The 14824-nt window shown below is 43.7% G+C and overlaps 1 protein-coding gene across 2 annotated transcripts in view; it reads right to left on the bottom strand.

Moving 5' to 3' along the window:
- The window catches only part of PLB1 (phospholipase B1), a 150255-nt gene that overhangs the window by 118932 nt on the left and 16499 nt on the right, over nucleotides 1-14824 (bottom strand). For both annotated transcript variants that reach the window (XM_025353883.1, XM_025353882.1), the window contains exons 2-6: nucleotides 9792-9853; nucleotides 8194-8260; nucleotides 6973-7031; nucleotides 1487-1527; nucleotides 849-892 (exon numbers count right to left, since the gene is read on the bottom strand). In XM_025353883.1, the coding sequence (XP_025209668.1) occupies nucleotides 849-892; nucleotides 1487-1527; nucleotides 6973-7031; nucleotides 8194-8260; nucleotides 9792-9853 (273 nt within the window). The remainder of the gene's footprint in view (nucleotides 1-848; nucleotides 893-1486; nucleotides 1528-6972; nucleotides 7032-8193; nucleotides 8261-9791; nucleotides 9854-14824) is intronic.

Raw genomic sequence — 14824 nt, 5'->3', positions numbered from 1 at the left:
TCACTGGCTGAACTGACAGGGCACTAGCTGCCTCACTTGTTCATTACTCTCCGGGAGCATCAGCTCAGCAGAGCGCTTGCATTGTAATCTATGTCTTCTCGCTCTAATATAGACGGCAAAGTGGTTCCCCTTATTCTTGATTTATGAGCACCAAGCATAGGAGACTAACATCCCACTAGGCTGACCCAGCTGCCACTAAAGAACTGAGCTTCAGGATGACTTAATAGAATCATAAGGAATCTCTGATATTACATTTTTTAAAAACTAAATTATGATAGTATATTCACAAGCACATATGTCAATCAAAAGGCCAAAATGCTAACGATAATTATCTCTAGATAGGGGATTCTAGTTGACTTTTATTTTTTCATTTCGCTTGCCTGAACCCAACTGAAGTCTTGTATTTTACAAGCAAGGGAAATATTACAGGATAAAATAGACTGAAAATTCGGCTGGGTCCTCTCCTTGGGTGGGAGGAGTGAACCACGGGCATTTTCCCTGGATGAAGTCTAGCCCTGGGTCTGGGTGGGCAGGAACCTCAGGATTCTGGCCCACATACCCATTCCAGCTGGCCCCTAATCCCTCTCCTAGGTTCCCCAATCTTAACCCAATACCCACTGGCTTCTGTTTGCCCAGAGACCCTGGATACATTTCTCACACCCCCCATTCAGGGTATGTGACTTTTCATATCCTGGCTACCTTATCTGTCCTCTCAGAACACCCTCTCCTTTCTCCTGGGCTCCAGTGATAAAGTGGCTGGTGGAGTCCATTCTCTTTATTAGAGAGGATGCTGCTTGTTGGGAGGGAGAGAGGCACTCTGAAATCTGGCCATGAAAACCAGAACTCACCTGTCATCACTTCCATGCACACCTGCTGTGGCCTTTCTTCAGTCCTGCAGGTCGAAGCAGACATGTGAGTGTCAGGCTGTGTTTGTCACCTGCCAACAGCCCTTCCCCTTGGTGTGGTCTATTTCATAGCAGTCTTCGGCCTAGTCTTGCTCTGGTTTTGGGATTATCCTCCCGGGGGTTAAAGGCACACCTCAAGTGGCCATGGAGTAGCCAAAATGGGGAAAATAGCTCTCTGGACCCTCCTCTGCTCCTCCAACCTGCTCTCATCTGGCCTGAAGCTGGAAGGGGAAGTAGGCCCCAGGGTAGAATGAGACTGAGCCTGGCCCCAATCCTGCATGGTTCCCCAAGCACAGAGCAGAGAGCGCTGGTGGGGAGAAACAAGAACTCCCTCTATTAGCCTTTCCCACTTCTCCTCATTCACCCCAAGGAGCCACTGGGGTTCTCAGGCAGAGGAAGGGTTGGACCAGGGGGCAGGATGCTGGCTTCTGGGAGCTTCTCTGCCACCTTCTCAGAGGGCAGCCTTGAGCAAGGCACTGAGCCTCCCTGGCCCTCAATCTTTCCCATCAATAAGGCAAGATTAGATGGGAGCATCTCCCTTTCTGGGGCTCCTTTCTGTTCTGTGTTTTCAGGATAGTTACCATTCTTGCTTCTCCAGATCACCCGTCCCTGGGTCTGGAGGCTGGAAAAGATACCCAGTGTTAACACCCAGCCAAGGGAGGTGGCAGAGCCTCTTCTAGTTAGACCCCAAGCTGCCGGTCAGAACTCCCCCTCCTACCAATAAGAGGGAACCTACAAGCCCAGGCTCCATGGCTCACGCCTGTAATCCCAACACTTTGGGCAGGTGGATCACTTGAGGTCAGGAGTTCAAGACCAGCCTGGCCAATACGACAAAACCCCATCTCTACTAAAAAATACAAAAATTAGCCAGGTGTGGTGGCATGCGCCTGTAATCCCAGCTACTCGGGAGGCTGAATCGCTTGAACTCGGGAGGCAGAGTTTGCAGTGAACCAAGATGGCGCCATTGCACTCCAGCCTGGGCCATAGAATGAGACCCTGTCTCAAAAAAAAAAAAAAAAAAAAAAAAAAAAAAACGAGAGAGAGAACCTACAGAGAAAGATGAAGCTCCTTCTGCAGGGAGGAAAAATGCTTGGCTCCCTCTGCAGCATGTTTGTCAGACCTTGGAGCGGTAGAAGGTGTGAAAGGTTTTCCTCCGCTTAGATTTCAATGCCCCCTAAAGTCATTAACTGTCTCCATAGAAACAAAGGATTGTTTTATTATGATCCTCCAAAATCTAGAGTTTATTTAACTCTCCCCCCACTGGACATAAGAGCCGTGAAGGCAGGAATGTGTCCATTTTGTACTTGACTATGATGCTTGGACCTAGAACAGTGCCTGGGCATGTTGTAAGTATTCAACAAATATATGTTGAATCCATATGTTTGGAATGAACAAGATAAGTTTCTGATTTCCCCCTTGGTAAAATGCTGGGCAACACAGGACTTGAGCCCTCTGCTGAAGTTCCTAAGTCTAGGAGGAGATTTGAGACCGTGGTAACTCGCCTGGGAATCAAGGCCTTTCGCAAGCTCCCAGAAAGCTTGGAATCGTGCCCAGGACACATAAAACACTCACAAATCTTAGCTCTCCTTGGTTGTATTACTTTCAGTTTCTGATGTGACTTTTCTCTCTCAAAATTCCTAGAAGACAGTATCTCTGGGTGTGGTGGTGACAGGCAGACAGCTACACCACATCACCTACTCCAGCCTGCACCACTTCCCTCTAAATGGTCCATCTGTCCTGACCACCAGCCACACCGAGCACCCGCCTATAGACCTGGGTCAGGTCTCTGCAGCTCTCCAGGCAGGGCAGGCTGACAGGGAAATCTCACCAATTGGAGACAGCGTCCTTTGCTCCTCATTAAGACAGAGAAGCTAAATCTCCCAAGGAGACAAACAAAAATCACACTAAGATGGAAGTCAGGCATTATTAAAAAAGACACCCGACAGGTTAGGTAATGAGGGGAGCAGGCCTCCTGGGGCTGTGGCAAACTGGACAGCCTGAGCCCAAGCAAAGGGGGCACCCCCCAACAAGAGTCATTTTTCAAGAGGAGCTGGAAATGTGAATATTTATTCGAAGTCTGATTTCAATGTTGGCAGCTGATTCAATTAAAGACAAAGCATCACTTAGGACCATCAATTTGTTTCTGGTAATTAATTGATAGATCACCCCTCCCCCCTAGATGAACTTGATTGGAGGAGAGGGTGGTAAAGAGAGATGTTGGGAGGAAAGAGGAGAGAATAAGAGGAAAGAGGCCAGGAGAGGGGGTTGGGGGAAAGGCTCAGAGGGCAGCCAGAGAGGTGAGGCTGTGGCTAACCCAGCAAACTGCACGTCCCCATTGTGCCCACTCCCAGCACCTCCCCTTCACACTGTTTGTTTGCTGAATGCCTGCCTTATGGCAGTTACTGTGACCCTCGGGCTGCAAAGCTAAGTGAGACACAGGTTCCACCCTCAAGGAATTTGATAGAGTGAATTGTAAACCTCCTTGGCAAGATAGGATATTGCAGTATGATCCAATTTAGGTTTTATATATACCCTGTTTCCCTACGTATTGCTGTACGTTGGAGAATGAACGAGAATGTATATATGCGTGTGCACAAGTGTGTGTTTGAGGCAGAGGAATTAAAGATGTGAACAGGGTCTTCTACTGTGCGTACATCTGTTTTGTTTTTTCTTATATTGAACATGTGTCACAAGTGTTATTGCAGAACTTCTACAAACATTTACGTAACTGATTTTTGAAGTTCTACAAGGAAAAGGGGGTCTATAGCAATTAAGCAAGTGCTAGTCATAGTCCCAAAGAAGGGCTTATACCTTGGTTACAGAACGCTCCAGGTACTCAAAGCAGAGGTGTCAGCACTATGGATTTTTTTCTTTTTAAATTCACTGTCTTCCATTATTTTGCCCTGGTTTAGCTTTTAAAATACACATCCCAGGTAAGTTCGCAATGGCCATCTCTCCCTCAGGACAGACAGAGGAAGAAGGCTTGCAAGGAACTGTGCTTTCAGGTTTTATCCTGAAGGTGGAGGCACCCGTCAGTGCACAATGATCCTGGGGCTGGGAGATCATCCTGATGGAGCCGTGCTCCCGAGAAGTGGGAGCCGAGTGACAGCAGGAACTGCCAGCCCTGAATAATTCATGGACAAAGAGCTCTTTCTGAGATGAGACCAAGGGGTGCAAGGGCTGATGGGCTTAAAGTTAGAGACCGGGGCTGGGTGGAGATTTCCCTGCCCCGGGCACAAGGACCCGAGAGTCCTGTGGCAAGTGTGTTCCATATCCGGGGCTCTGGGATGTAAATATCAGTGTGTGCAGACACACAGGTGTAGCAAAGTCAGCCTGCTATCTAGTACACGGAACCTCTTTTCTCACTTATTTCCATGGCTGATTTCACCTCTCTTATCAAGGGTAACCCTCCACACCCTCACCCTGACCAACACCACAGTCACAAGTGCAATTTAAAAACCACCAGCATCGATAAAAAAGAATGCGGGTGGGGAGCTCTGCCTGCTTCCTGTGGGCCCATGGTTGGTTTCCTAAGGTTCAGACTATACCTCTACACACCACCATCTCCTCACCCTTCTTCCTGCTATGCCCATTCCCCCCATTTACAACTGTGATCAGGGAAAGGTTCTGGGTCTGGCCAGCTTTATCCAGTGCTCAAGCAGAGGTGGCATCGATGAATGTGGTGAGGCCAGCACTGTCTAGGCGGGGAGTCCAAGGCAAGTTCCAGAGAGATAGCAACTGGTTATTTGAGAAGAAGGGAAGGTGGAAGACAGGTCCAGGGTCTCTGGGAACATTGAGTGGATCGGCATTGTGCATGGAGTGGTGGGCTGGGGTTTGCAGCTACAAGGGGAAGGGGCTGAGGTTGCAGGGAGTGCAGGCTGCTGCAGGGATAGTGGAGTACACTGGGAAGGAATCATGGGAGGGGGAGTGAGGAAGGGGACTCTGGGGGAGCAAGGAGAGTATCCTGGTTCAGACGTGGGAGGTGCAGTAGGGCTCTGGGCAGGGTGGAGACTGATAAGGAAGTGCTCTGTCCAGCTGGGGCTGCCGAGATTGAGGGCAGTAAGGCTGTGGAGCTTTGCTAAGACCAGGAGAGGGGCTGTGGGGCAATGTTGACATTCTCCTCTGCTCTCCAACCTTCTTCTCTCCAGATCCCTCTTTCTCTGTTCGTCCCTTTCTCTTTTTGTCTATTTCTTTTTCTTTCTTTCTCCCTTATTTGACCATATAAAATATACCACTTAGAATTTATTAACAACAAACATATGAAAAGATGTTCAACATACTAATCATAGGGGAAATGCAAATCCAAACCACCATGAGACATCACCTCATACCCATTAGGATGCCTACTATTAAAAACCAACCAACCACAACCAACTAACCCCAGCAAATAGGCATTGGTGAGGATGTGGAGAAATGAGAACCCTTGTGCACAGTTGCTGGGAATGCAAAATAGTGCAGTCACTATGGAAAATAGTGTGGTGATTTCTCAAAAAGTTTAAAAAATAGAATTACTGTATGGTCCAGCAATCCCACGTCTGGATGTATATATCCAAAAGAAGTGAAAGCAGGGACTCGCACAGATATTTGTACACGCAAGTTCACAGCAGCACTGTTTGCAATAGCCAAGAGGCGGAAGCAACCCAAGGGTCCACTGACAGATGAATGAATAAACGAAATCCGATACAGATGTACACGGAAACATCATTCATCCTTAAGAAAGGAAGGGAAATCTGGCATATGGATGAACCCTGAGGACATTATGCTAAGTGAAGCCAGTGACAAAAAGACAAATACTGTATGATTTCACTTTTATGAAACATAAGTATATGATTTCATTTTTTTTTTTTTTTTTTTTAGATGGAGTTTTGCTCTTGTTGCCCAGGCTGGAGTGCAATGGCGTGATCTCAGCTCGCTGCAACCTCTGCCTCCTGGATTTAAGTAATTCTCCTGGCTCAGCCTCCCAAGTAGCTGGGATTACAGGTGCCCACCACCATGCCTGGCTACTTTTTTTGTATTTTTAGTAAAGATGGGGTTTCACCATGTTGACCAGGCTGGTTCCAAACTCCTGACCTCAAGTGATTTGCCCACTTCAGCCTCCCAAAGTTCTGGGATTACACGTATGAGCCACCACACCTGGCCAATTTCACTTATATGAGGTACCTAGAGCTGCCAAAACAGAGAAGGAAAGTAGAATAGTAGTTGCCAGGGGCTCTGAGAAGAGGAGAATGAGATGTTATTTCATGGGTAGAGTGTTTCACTTTCACAAAATGAAAAAGTTCTGGGGATCAGTTGTACAATAACGTGAATATATTTAACACTAGTGAACTATACACTTACAGATAGTAAATTTTGTGTTCTATGTATTTACCACAATTGCAAACAAAATTTAAAAAGTTATTTACAAAGATCAGTGTATTTTTAAAAATTTACAAAGCAGGTAAGAAAATTTCTTTAAAAATTTAAAAGATTACTTTTAAAATTCTGTGTGATCTTTGATTTAATGTATTAATGGATTTAATTTATTAATGGGAAACTCCAAAAGTTTCCTCACCTTGATGTAAAGAGAGGCATTCCTTTGATTGTAAAAAAATAAAAAGATTCTGCTGGGCGCGGTGGCTCACGCCTGTAATCCCAGCACTTTGGGAGGCGAAGGTGGGCAGATTACTTGAGGTTGGGAGTTCAAGACCAGCCTGACCAACATGGAGAAATGCCATCTCTACTAAAAATACAAAATTAGCTGGGCGTGGTGGCGCATGCCTGTAATCCCAGCTACTTGGGAGGCTGAGGCAGGAGAATCACTTGAACCCGGTAGACAGAGGTTGCGGTCAGCCAAAGTTGCGCCATTACACTCCAGCCTGGGCGACAGAGTGAGACTCTGTCTCAAAAAAAATAATAAAAAATAAAATAGAATAAAATAAAGTTAAAAATAAAGATTCAACCTCCCGGATTTATCCAGTTCACATGTACTCTTCCAAAATGAAACATTCTGCCCAGTTACCAGGAGCCCATTCAGAGGATCATCAGTACCAAACTCTGTCTCCTGCCCCAAGCTACTTCAAATACTCACAATCTCCAGATTGCCAATGGCTGCCACAAATTTAATATCAGAAGGCTTCAGAGAGTGAACTGTGGAGACAAGAACCCATATAGGAAGGTCAGATCTACGTTCCCCATGATGTCGGCCAAGGATACCATATGGGAGAGGCGACTCACATCCCCCAGCCCCTGGACAGCTGCGGAGGTCCAGTCTGTTGGCCATGGAAGTGGAATGCCAAAGACCATGCAGTGCCTGGGAACCCTAGGAATCCTGCCAGAAAGACACTTGCTCCTCTCTGGGAACCACACTGTTAACTGGACTTGAGCTGTCCAAACAGGTGACCCATGGAAAGTCACTCATGGTCCTCATTTTCCCCTCACCTGGACCGCATTCTATCTCTCACTTCCTTCTGTGCCATAGCCCTGCATTTCTGGGTCACCATGAATGAGAGGACAAGACATTAAGATTAAAACCACCTGGTTACCAAAAGGATCACTTTAGCTTGAAGATTACCAGAGAATAGCATTCAAAGCCTATGAACACATATCCACACCAGATGCAAGCTGTATGCAAATGCCATACAAGGAAGTCTCCTGGACCCACTTGAGTCACTGGCATTTTTAGCAATTAAGTCTTCCTGATCAGAAATCACTGATCATAATCCCTGGTCATGTTATCGATCATTTACATGTAAGCCACCTAAAGATGACATTTCCTTAAAAGTGCATCAATTTCTTTTTCAACCTGAAGTCCTTATATAACAGTAAGAATAGCATGTTTAAATGGAAACCCCAGTAAAGGCAGAATAGTACAAACATAAATCTATTAAATATGGTCTGTAATGCAGCCTCTCAATGTGATAAAGCCAGGGAAGAAGGCCCACTCAAGAGAATTCATAGCATCCGGGTCATTAGACAAAGCAGCCCATTGCGGGGAAAAAGGTCCAGAGCTGCCACTGGGCTACATTACAAGAATAGAGAAGCCACATGAGTGGCCAAGCTGTAACTCAGAGTTCCCACAACACCATCCACCCACGGGAAGGCAAGATCCTGGAGATTACCCTCATCCAAGCAAGCCACCGTGGAATTATGACAGATGACTGGGAACTCATCTGTCACACAGGGATTGAGGATAAGGAAGAGGGGGACTTGAAGGGCCAACAGGTACAAGAGGAATACGGTTAGAGCCTCTGCTGGCCACTTCAGAGAGAAGATGCCAGGCTTGTCCTGCTTATGGCCAAGGGTCACATACCTGATTCAGAAGGCATATTCACTCCTAATTTATTTGGGTTGCATGGGAATGGAGAATTCTTCAGGGTCTGCAACTGAAAACAAACATCAGAAACATCAACTGCCTTGTATAGAAATATTGCAGATCCTGAAAACTTGGTATAGAAATGATCATGTGCTCATTCTATCTAGGCTCAAAATCTAGAAACAACAATTGCCCATAGTCATTTTCTCCTAACCCCATACCCAGTTCATCTGGTAAAAGGGGACATAACTCTATTGACAATGACTTTAACAGGTGGCAAGAATGTCTCAGAACACTGGAGTAGAAGAAAGATGATGAAGAAGAATGAGAAAGTTCTGGAAATGGGGCTGGGCACAGAGGCTGAGGCAGGAGGATCACTTGAGATCAGGAGTTTGAGACCAGCCTGGCTAACATGGTGAAATCTTGTCTCTACTAAAAATACAAAATACAAAAATTAGTGGTGGTGTGTGCCTATAATCCCAGTTACTTGGAAGGCTGAGGCACAAGAATCGCTTGACCCCGGGAGGCGAAGGTTGCCATGAGCTGAGATCATGCCACTGCCCTCTAGCCTGGGCAACAAACAGAGCAAGTCTCTGTCTCAAAAAAAAAAAAAAAAAAAAGAACATTCTAGAAACGGATGGTGGTGATGGTGGCACAGTAATGTAAAGTACTTAATGCTACTGAATTGTGCGCTCAAACATGGTTAAAATGATAACTTTTGTGTATATTTTACCAGTGAAAAGAAGTAATTAAGAAAAGACTTAGGATACCTTGACTAAAACAAGAAAAAACATCAATCCCATGCTATATTTTATATTCCATGCTACATTTATCTACTTTTCATCTTTTAATTTGATAACTTATACAAAAGTAAATATATGAGGCATTATGTTTATTTGTTGCCAAAAACTGGGTACATTTGAAACTGAGAGACTCTCACGTCCCTACCAGTGTCCTGAGCCTGGAGGAAGGACTTGGTGACCAGGGCTCAGGTCCTCAAGACCACCTGGACCTCTTCAGCTGCTGGTACTGAGTCTGGGGCAGCTTCTGCTTTTGTGAATACCATGGAAGGCTCTGGGAAGGGAGATTGTGTCTTTTCCCCAAAAAATTGAGAGTGGAAGGGGGGAAATACTCCAACAGGGAAAACATGCAGTAAATGAGGTGACTGAGGACATCTGACATCACAAGAAGACACAGTTTCTCTTGAAGTACTGATTACAGTAAGAAACCACAGCATTTACTCTCAGCCCTTATCTTATGGATGTTCTGGGAAGACCTCACCCAGATTCCTTCAGATAACTCCCAACATCTGCTTCAAGGTTCACGGAGATAACAAGCCCATTTATAACTCCTTCTGGACACTTCTGGGAACCGCCCATTCAGTCTGCAGGGATGATAAGCTCCAAATTCCAGGACACACACACTCTGCTGGACACCCCGGCTGTCCATGGGGGAAGCGGTTCATCCAGCCCATTCCCTCAAGGCCTCAGGAAGGGGCCTGCCAACTTGCACCAAAACTTGGGTTTACCCACTATAAGGAAAATCCCCCCTCTCCCCTCCACATACACATACCTCCCACCAGGCAAAGCCCTTACCTCTGGCCATAGCTGCCCTTCCAGTGTATTCCTTCCAAGAGAGGTATGGACCTGAGGGGTCCCTGAAAGAAGGTAGAAATAGTTCAAGTTATTTAGCTGGAATTAACTCCCACCCAAATTTGTAGCTTTCATGCCTTTCCTCCCAGCCATATCTATGTGCCCAGCTCAGTAATGGCCCTTGTGTTAGGGAAACCCAGATTCTATTTGTCCAGCTATCCCCTCCATTGGGTGGGACACCGTGCTTCCATTAACACAACCATTTAGGGCAGAATCCCCAGGTTAAAAAGCAAAAGTGTTACCTGGGAGGGGTCGGCAATAACATTACACCATGCCCAAGCACATTATCACAGATTGCTTTTTGGGCTCCTTAGCAAAGAGTAGAACCCGCAAAGAAAGTAATGTCAGACAAATAGTTATTGTTGTTGCAGATTCAAGACAAAGCAGGGAAGGTAAAGGATGTTATAAAAGAGTTTGAAGGGTAATGTGATCTTAGGAGAAGAGCTAATCACAGGACTCCTAGCAGCCATGACTGTACTAAGTACCTGGATAGGGGCTGTATTGAGGGGTCTTGCTGAACGTGAGGAATGAGGGGAAGAAAAGGCAGGTAGGGAGATGGCAAAGATACTGACCTTCTCCCAGCTTGCTTTTGGCCAGTCTTTAAAAACATTTACTATTTTTTACTTTTTAAAAGTATAATTGACTTACAATAAATTAAATTCATTTTAAGTGTACACGTAGATAAGTTTTTCCATGTTTTTTAACTACACAAACTATAGTAGTTTTAAATGAACAGCACCCTAAATTTAAAAAGGGGAAGAAAACACCCACAATGCTACTACTCTTACAATCAAAAGTGATTTTGTTTGTTCATTTTTTTCATGACCATAATCAGGCACATGTTGTATTCAGTTATAATTTGTGTGCATGCAAATTTGTATCCTGCAAACTTCCTTTGACGTATCATGAGCATTTTTAATGTTGTTATATAATTGTGATGCTTATTTTAATAGCTACGTGATACATCAATGATAATGAGATTTAATCAGAGGTCAGTGTACTTTACTTCCTCTGACTTCTCCCCACCCAATGCCTGCCCAGGGTACATACTCCTTATAAGGACATGCGATACAAAAACCCCCAAACAACATTAGCAATGCCAAAAGGAATTCTGACTTGGGCAAGAGGGCTTGATTTCTTTTCCACCACAGCCTTCTTCTGCAGCTTTACTTTTTTGACCCTGAAAATAATTTATCTAGAGTTTCATGAGGAGCAACAGTATATTTCCATTCTATGCTCCCTGTGAGATCAGGCACTGATTTCCACGTTAGAGCTTGCACAAGGAATGATGACTGGAATCTGCCTCCAGATCTCAGCGATTCCTTTGAAATTCCCAGAAGCAAGCTTTCTGGGCAGAAAGGGCCATATGACGGGAAGGCATAGAGGTATGGACAAGCACAAAATGCTGGAAAAGGCTGGCATAGGGGTAACTGGAGGCCAGGGAAGTGGTGGGCAGGGGGGATGAGGCTGCACAGACAGATGGTAGCTGGGCTGGGGAGCCACAAATGCCAGGCTAGTCCATGAGCAACAGGAAGCTGTGACCAGTCTCTGAAAAGATGATTTTAAGGTAATCATCACTCCAGGGGGAGTGGGATGGAGGAGTTAGCAGGGCAGAGATTTCAGACTATTTTGGTAATTTTCTTTCTAAGCCAGGATAAAAATGTAAATGGTAGTCAACACAAATACAGTTTCTATGTGCCAGGCACTGTTCTAAACACTTATGTGAACTAATTCGTTTAATCCTCATGACAACTTTATGAGATAAATGCCATCATCTCCAGTTTACAGACAGAAAACTGAGGCCCCAAAAGGTTAAATGGCCTTTTAAAGGTGGCAAGAGATGGTGGCTCATGCCTGTAATCCCAGCACTTTGGGAAGCGGAGATGGAATGATTACTTGATCTCAGGAATTTGAGACCAGCCTGGGCAACATAATGAGAATCCATCTCTAAAAAAAAAAATACATATATATATATATAAAAATTAAAAAATATGACATTGCTAGCAAATGGTGATGGTGGGGTTTGAAAACAGGGAGTCTGGCTCATCTGACTCCATGAGCCACGCTTGTAACCAAAAAGCTAAGTGTAAGCCACATGCCCAAGGTCTAGACCAGGGCCAGCAGACTTTTTCTGTATAGGGCCAGATAGTCAATATTTTAGATTTTACTCACCATATGGTCTCTACTGAAACTACTCAAGTCTGCTGCTGTAGTGTGAAAGCAGCCACGAACAACATGTAAACAAATTAAATTTATTCATGGTGACTGTAGTTTGAATTCCATATAATTTTCATGTGTCACGAAATATTCTTTTTATTTTTTGGAACCATTAAAAAATGTAGCAACCTTTGTGGATATCAAGAAACTGATTCTAAAATTTATATGAAGAGGCAAATGACCTAGAAGAGCCAACACGATATTGAAGAACAAAGTTGGAAGACTGATACTATCTGACTCCAGGATTGACGATACAGCTACTGTGATCAAGACAGTGTGACTGGCAAAAGAATAAACAACTAGATCAACAAGACAGAATACAGAGCCCAGAAATAAACCCACATAAATAGAGTCAACAGAGCTTTGACTAAGGAGCAAAGGCAATATTACAGAGAGGAGACAGTCTTTTCAACAAATGGTGCTGGAACAACAATTTTTTAATTAAAAGAAAATCACTCCTCAAAAGCTTTTGGACCCCTTCTTTAAATAGTAGTATTCTAAAACAAATTTTATGACAGCTAATATACTCAGCACTCTATTATAAAGTTTTTAAAAATGAAATAAGCAGAAGATCTAACCCAGTGCCTGTACAAAGTATATGTCGAAATATGTTAATTATGATGAAAGATGCTCTCATTTGATTATCAAAACAATCCAGCATTATTAGTATAATTTTAAAGCAGCAAAAGTTTTAAATGTTGTTTAGAGGGTTGGGTCTGGGTCCAGAGTTTACTGCTCACTCCGGAATTCAAAGGTTTTAATGAGGCTCAAAAGAGGATGTTTCTGAAGACAACAGGTGTATCCCCACATTTTTTTCCTGAAACTGTTATGGAATCTTCTAGGTCTTTTATTTTTTTCTGCTGCACTCCCGCATTCTGTTCTGCACTCCCACACTCTGTGTGGTGTTTGTGTGTGTGTGTGTGTGTGTGTGTGTGTGTGTGCAGGCGCGTGCTTATGTGTGTCTGTTGAAAATTATAAAAGCAGCAAGAATTCGAGAAGTCAGGACCCCAAAGAAAAAGTAAGTACAGAGAGTGGGCTCAGCATTTGATACCAGTTTTATCCTTGAAGCATTTGTCAAATCATGAGTAACAGAAATCAGCAGCTGAGAGGCTAAGATACTGCGCAGAGCTTCAGGCAGTTTAATGGAACTGGGGGAAAACACTGAGTTCAGCACACATCGAGGAGGAGGGACCCTGATGAATATTGCAGGCTTTCAAGTGGAACCTAAAACAGACCTTTGGAGTAGGGATAAACTAGAAATGGGCTGATCTGTAAAAAGCCTAAAGACCAGACTTGAATCAGTTTGATTCCTGATTAGATAGAAGTGATCTGTTCCTCCCTAACTGCCTGCCAAAAGCAAGAGGAAAACCTTTATGGATGAAAATACTACCAGCCAGAGCATGAAAATTATCTAATTTTTTATATACAATGCCTGGCTTTGCATTAAAAAATTTCCAGGAGACAACATTAAATAAACCAAAGCCAAGAGAAAATCTAAAAACAACAGACAACAGATTAGTGAAAAGCAGTGGACTAATATGGAAATAAATGAAGGAAATCCGCAATCTTTCCAGCTCAATGTTTCGTACCCAGTTACAACAAGAGGTGGTCAAATCAGAAATTTGGACAATGGGGCAATCTAGGAAATAAGAAGTACTGAGATATGCTCCTCACATATCTCTGAGTAACTGGAAATTGATGTATGTGCCAGAAAGACTGAAAGAGCCACATGTAAATCTAAAACCAAGAGAGACTTAAGAATTGGCTATAACTTTGTGCTCATTCTCTAACCTACACACACAGCAAGCAACAGAACCTTATGGTCTCAAGGTGTTTGAACATAACCTCTGTCCAAATCATTGACTGATCACTAAACTATGCAGACTCAGGGACTCCTAGGATGCCAGGCCAAACAACGAAACAAAACAAAACAAAACAAAAATAGGAGAGAGAGAGAGAGAGAAAGAAAAAAAGAAAGAAAGAAAAAAAAAACTGAGCAAAGACATCAGTGGTTAGCTGCACACAATGAGAGAGACAGATTTCACAGTTTAAGTCCAGGCAAGTTATTAAAAAACAAACTAATGACCTTCAGAAAAATAAAACAGAATCCAGAATCGCTATGTTTGATCAAACATGTCTAGTCTTCAAACAAAAGTTACTAGGCATGCCTTGATATTGAAACAACAGTCCCAGAAGAAGAAAAAAAGCAATCAATGGAAACTGAGTTGACACAGATGTTAGATTTCACAGGCAAAGTCTTCAAAGCAGCTATTATATGTATTTGAAGAATTAAATAAAGCCACGAAGACAATGACAACAAATAGAAGTGATATAAAATGGAAATTCTGGAGTTGAGAAGTACACTAACTGAAAAGAAAGATTCACGAGGTGGGTTCAGCAGCAGGCTTGAGAAGACAGAATAAAAGATCAGTAAACTTAAAGATAGTAAGTATATTTCTAAAAAATACAGAGGAAAAATGATTGAAGAAAAACAGAACCTCAGATCTGTGGACAGCGTCAAACATACAAACATACATGTAATATGAGCCCCAGAAGAAAAAGAAAGACAGAGATGGGGTGGGGCGGGGGAAGGCAGGAAATGATTTAAAGATAAAATGGCTAGGCTGAGGTGGATGGATCACCTGAGGTAAGGAGTTCGACACCAGCCTGGCCAACATGGTGAAACCTCATCTCCACTAAAAAAATTTTTTTAAAAAAGTTAGCCAGGCATGATGGTAGGTGCCTGTAATGTCAGTTAC

The sequence above is a fragment of the Theropithecus gelada genome, chromosome 13 (genome assembly GCF_003255815.1).
Source record: "Theropithecus gelada isolate Dixy chromosome 13, Tgel_1.0, whole genome shotgun sequence".
Lineage (NCBI taxonomy): Eukaryota > Metazoa > Chordata > Mammalia > Primates > Cercopithecidae > Theropithecus > Theropithecus gelada.
Note: the sequence above shows the minus strand (reverse complement) of the source record. Positions and strands in the feature narration are given on the sequence as shown.